Raw genomic sequence first — 4,680 nt, forward strand, 5'->3', positions numbered from 1 at the left:
ATGCGGGAGCTCAAGCGGTCTTTAGATGCACATGGCCATTGCATGCTTGAAATGCCCACGGGTACGGGCAAGACCGTGTCGCTATTGTCGTTAGTATTGGCCTACAAATACGCACATCCAACAGCGGGGAAACTCATTTATTGCACTCGGACGGTCCCTGAAATGGCCAAGTGCGTTGAAGAGATTAAGAAGCTCGTGGAGTGTAGACAAGAACATTATGGCGAACGCGCTCACGTGACGGCCGTGTGTCTAAGCTCGAGACGAAATATGTGTGTCCACCCTCGCGTTATGGCCCATGCAGACGGAGAAGACGTCGATGGACAATGCCGCAAGATGACCGCGTCGTGGGTCCGCGCTCGAGCGGCGAAAGCTCGTGAAACAGCAGAGAATGGCGATGTGTCAATGGACGCGATCGAAACGTGCTCGTTCTACGAGAAGTACGACACTAGAAAAAGCGACGACACGGTCTTGCCCCCCGGCGTGTATTCTGTCGAGGATTTAAAAGCTCTAGGGACGAAAAAAGGATGGTGTCCTTATTTTCTGACGCGATACGTCGTGACGTTTGCAGATGTTGTCGTGTATAATTATCAGTACATGTTGGACCCGAAAGTGAGTCAACTCGTGTCCAGGAGTTTTGAGAAGGAGAGTATTGTGGTGTTTGATGAAGCCCATAATATTGACAATGTCTGTATCGAAGCTCTTAGCGTGGATTTGGATCGACGATCCCTTGACCGAGCTTCCCGGAACTTGTCGACGCTATCGAGTCAAGTGAATAAACTCAAACAAGCTGATAAATCGCGACTGGATGCCGAGTATCGACGACTAGTAGAAGGACTACGATCCAGCAATGCCGTGGTGGCACCGTCGTATCTGAATCCAGCCAATAATCGACCAATTGACACGAGCAATGATATTTTGATCGCCAATCCCGTTTTACCCGACGATGTGCTTGATGAAGCCATTCCCGGCAACATTCGACGGGCGGAACATTTTGTCGCATTTCTCCGTCGATTAATTGAATACTTACGCAAGCGTATTCGCGTCCGCCAAGTCGAATCCGAGACGCCTCAAGCATTTCTTCATCACTTGCATCAAGCAATAAATATGGAAGTAAAACCGATGAAATTCTGCTACACGCGTTTGAACTCCCTGCTTCGGACATTGGAAGTGACGAATTTGGAGGAATTTAATTCGTTGACCAAAGTCGCCGACTTTGCAACCCTCATTGCCACGTATGCCGAGGGATTTATGCTAATTATTGAGCCATTTGATGGGGCGTCCGGCGTGCACGATCCTGTACTGCAATTGTCGTGTTTGGACGCATCGTTAGCGATTCGTCCGGTGTTTGAGCGCTTTTCAAGTGTCATTATCACATCCGGAACACTATCGCCCATTGATTTATATCCTCGTCTACTAAATTTCAATCCCGTCATCCGCGAGTCCCTCCCCATGTCTGTCTATCGTTCAAGTATCTGCCCTTTGGTGATCACGCGTGGAAGTGACCAAATGCCCGTAAGCACCAAATTTGACTTGCGAGACGATCTATCCGTCGTTCGTAATTATGGAACGCTTTTACTGGAATTAGCGGCCTGTACGCCGGATGGCATGGTGTGTTTCTTTCCATCGTATCTGTACATGGAAAAGATCATTGGGCAATGGGACTCGTTGGGGGTACTCAAGCGTGTCTTGAGTAGCAAACTCTTGTTTATTGAGACCAAGGACATTGTCGAAACAACGCTAGCGCTCGATAATTACAAGAAAGCGTGCGACTGTGGTCGAGGTGCGCTGTTCTTTTCGGTTGCTCGTGGAAAAGTCGCCGAGGGCATTGACTTTGATCGTCACTACGGACGTGCTGTAATACTTTTTGGCATTCCATTCCAATACACGCTGTCGAATACGTTGCGCGCTCGGCTGGAATACCTTCGCTACACGCATCAGATCCGAGAAGGTGACTTTTTGACATTTGATGCTCTTCGTCAAGCGGCCCAATGTGCCGGTCGCGTCTTGCGAAGTAAAACGGACTATGGATTAGTCATCTTTGCCGATTCGAGGTACAATCGTGCGGACAAACGCACGAAGCTCCCGCCGTGGATTACTCAATTTCTCGTGGATTCGCACTTGAATCTGTCGGTCGATATGGCGGTGTTTATGGCAAAAAAGTATTTGTCGCTGATGGCGCAGCCAGTCAATGAGTCGGTGAATGTCAATTCGATTCTACTCGATGCGGACGGAGTCGCAAAGTGGCTTGGGAATCATGTAAAAGTAGATGAAACCCTGAAGTAACTTTAAATCAAGAACTTAAGAATATAATGGACATATAACAACGAGGAGGTCACATCGCAATAAAATTCTTGGAAAGAGTTCAAATCTCCAAATTTGTGTATTACAAAAATAGGCGACAACAGACAATCTAGTTCCGGGCAGCATCCAGCACAATTCCTTCAAACTTGGTTTGGAACCAGTTGATTGCGTCATCTTTCGTGAGACGGTGCGAGTGGCCAACACGGGACTGCTGGATCTTCCGACGGGCTACACGGGCACCGGGGCGCTTCAGCACAACGTAAAAGTCCATTCCGTAAATGCCCGTGGAAGGGTCGTACTTGATTCCCAAATCAATGTGTTCCTGGATACCAAAGCCAAAGTTGCCCGTCTCGGAAAAGTTTTTGCGAAGGAGCTCATATTCTTTCACTTTAAGACCGCGGTCGAGGATTTCTTGCGCTAATTCGCCACGGATCGTCACATGGCACGAGATTTTTTCGTTACGACGAATGCCAAACGTACGGACCGTGTACCGAGCTAACACGCAAGACAAATCAGACAACACATAAGTAACATCCTCTCTTGATAAGAATATATAACAGGACGTTCCACCCAGTCACAAATAAGTGACTGACACGCGCCTTTGTCGCCCGTTATGACAGACAAAGGACTCCGACACCAACCTCCAAGATCATTGATGTGTGCGTGGTGTGGCACTCGCCCAGTGTACTTTAAACGAGCGCGATCGGGGATGAACCGGTACCTCATTAGGAGGCGCCGACACCCGGAAAGGCCGTGAATAAAGGATAGACACATCGCGCGATGGCAGATGGTCCGGGTAAGTAGCCCGTTAAGGCAATTCTTTGCTTTTCTGAGATTAAAAGCTTACCCTTAGAGTACACGGGCTTCTGACCCGTGAGCTGCTCGAGCACACGGGCGGCACGGGTGAGTTTGTCACCGGACTCGCCAACACAGCAGTTGATTACTAGCTTGTCCACTAGAATTTCGCGCATTGCATTGTTGCTCTTGTCGCCCGGCTTTCATAAAGTAAGACAATTAGGAGGAATAGAGGGCACAAGGGGCAAGAGGATTAAACGCACCATTGTAGCTTGTGGATTTGGTATGGATTGGAGAAGTATCAGCTTCGATAAGTGGTCCGAATTTGCACGACCAACCGATTCAATAAAGACTCGGCAGCATTAAATTATTATGCGGCCTAGTTCGCTGAAGTAATTCAGCGAAGGCCCCTCATTTAATACCCCCTCACTTTTGATTAGACAATGCCCTGCTGTGTTGTAAAAACTTCTTCGTAGCGAATTTCAATTTCAAAAATAAACTCTTAAATTTTAAAGATATACCTCCGATTTTAAAAAGCCTATCGTACTTATAGAGCGGGTTGCGGGTTTTGGCCGTAAATTTAATCAGCGCAGCAACAAATAGATCAGCCGCACCGAGGGGGAGAAGGGGAAGGATCGCGTTAGATAAAAGAGGGAACTACAACTGTATTCCCTGAATATTACATTCTGCATTGCCCGTGTCAAAATAAACCCTTAAAAATACTTATCAACGGAGCAACCAATAGAACAGCCGCATCGAGGGGGAAAAAGGATCACGTAAGATAGCTTCAACTGTATTCCCTGAATATATATTCTGCATTGCCCGTGTCTTCTCACCAGCCTAAATCAGGTACAAAAACCTCCTTCATAACTATAATAAAATTTACAAAACTATATATCGCCGTGGTGGAGGTATTGCGAAAGGATCATCGTGCCGAACGCTCATTGTCACGCTATTTGTAAGCATTGTCGTGAGAATCTTTCAAATCCCCAAGCCAACATTGTAAACTAGTGGAAGATATACACAATTTGAAGGTTACGCTAACAACAAGTCCACGTTAAAAAATGGTGCAAAGCTGCTTTATTTGGATAGCGCGTTATGTAACGGGCTAAAGTTGCCCCTATGTTACACAGTCCCCGTTAAGTACACTTGGTGTACTTAAGGGGATGGTCAATTACTGAATAATAGTAATTAGACCTAACACTCGGGTGTACTGCACATTTGTGACCAACCCTTGTGGATGTGATGCACATGGTTGGATCCACATTAGGAGGGATGGCGCCCAACGTCATCCGTGATGACGGCTAGCGTCATCCGTTACGCGAGGTATCTGTAAAGATACGCTCGCAATATATATTTAATGATATCTATAGAGATAACATTTTAATTGGTAAAAATAGGTATTTGTATTTAATTCTATTTAATATAAATTAGTCTGAAAACTACTTCCTTCTTGGTAAGTGCGCACGAGGAGCCGGATTACCGCTCCCGTGACGACACTTACCAGAGTTCTTAGTGTGTTGTGTGAGGTGGCTTGCGACTTGTACTGTTTCTCAGTGCACTCAAGTGCTTCAGTTTTGAGTG

At 46.6% G+C, this 4,680-nt stretch overlaps 2 protein-coding genes across 2 annotated transcripts; one reads left to right on the forward strand and one right to left on the reverse strand.

The window, feature by feature from the left end:
• Positions 1-594: 594 nt before the first annotated feature.
• CCR75_007748 (uncharacterized protein) lies at positions 595-2,283 on the forward strand (the record flags this gene model as incomplete). Its single annotated transcript, XM_067965806.1, has 1 exon — positions 595-2,283. The coding sequence occupies one exon, from the start codon at positions 595-597 to the stop codon at positions 2,281-2,283; it is 1,689 nt and encodes a 562-aa protein (XP_067815993.1).
• Positions 2,284-2,337: 54 nt separating this feature from the next.
• On the reverse strand, positions 2,338-3,027 carry CCR75_007749 (uncharacterized protein; the record flags this gene model as incomplete). The annotated part of the gene is made up of 2 exons (XM_067965807.1): positions 2,338-2,796; positions 2,943-3,027. The coding sequence occupies 2 exons, from the start codon at positions 3,025-3,027 to the stop codon at positions 2,411-2,413; spliced, it is 471 nt and encodes a 156-aa protein (XP_067815992.1). The 3' UTR covers positions 2,338-2,410.
• Between the last annotated feature and the right edge of the window lie 1,653 nt (positions 3,028-4,680).

The sequence above is a fragment of the Bremia lactucae genome, linkage group LG7 (assembly GCF_004359215.1).
Source record: "Bremia lactucae strain SF5 linkage group LG7, whole genome shotgun sequence".
NCBI classification, from domain to species: Eukaryota; Oomycota; class Peronosporomycetes; order Peronosporales; family Peronosporaceae; genus Bremia; species Bremia lactucae.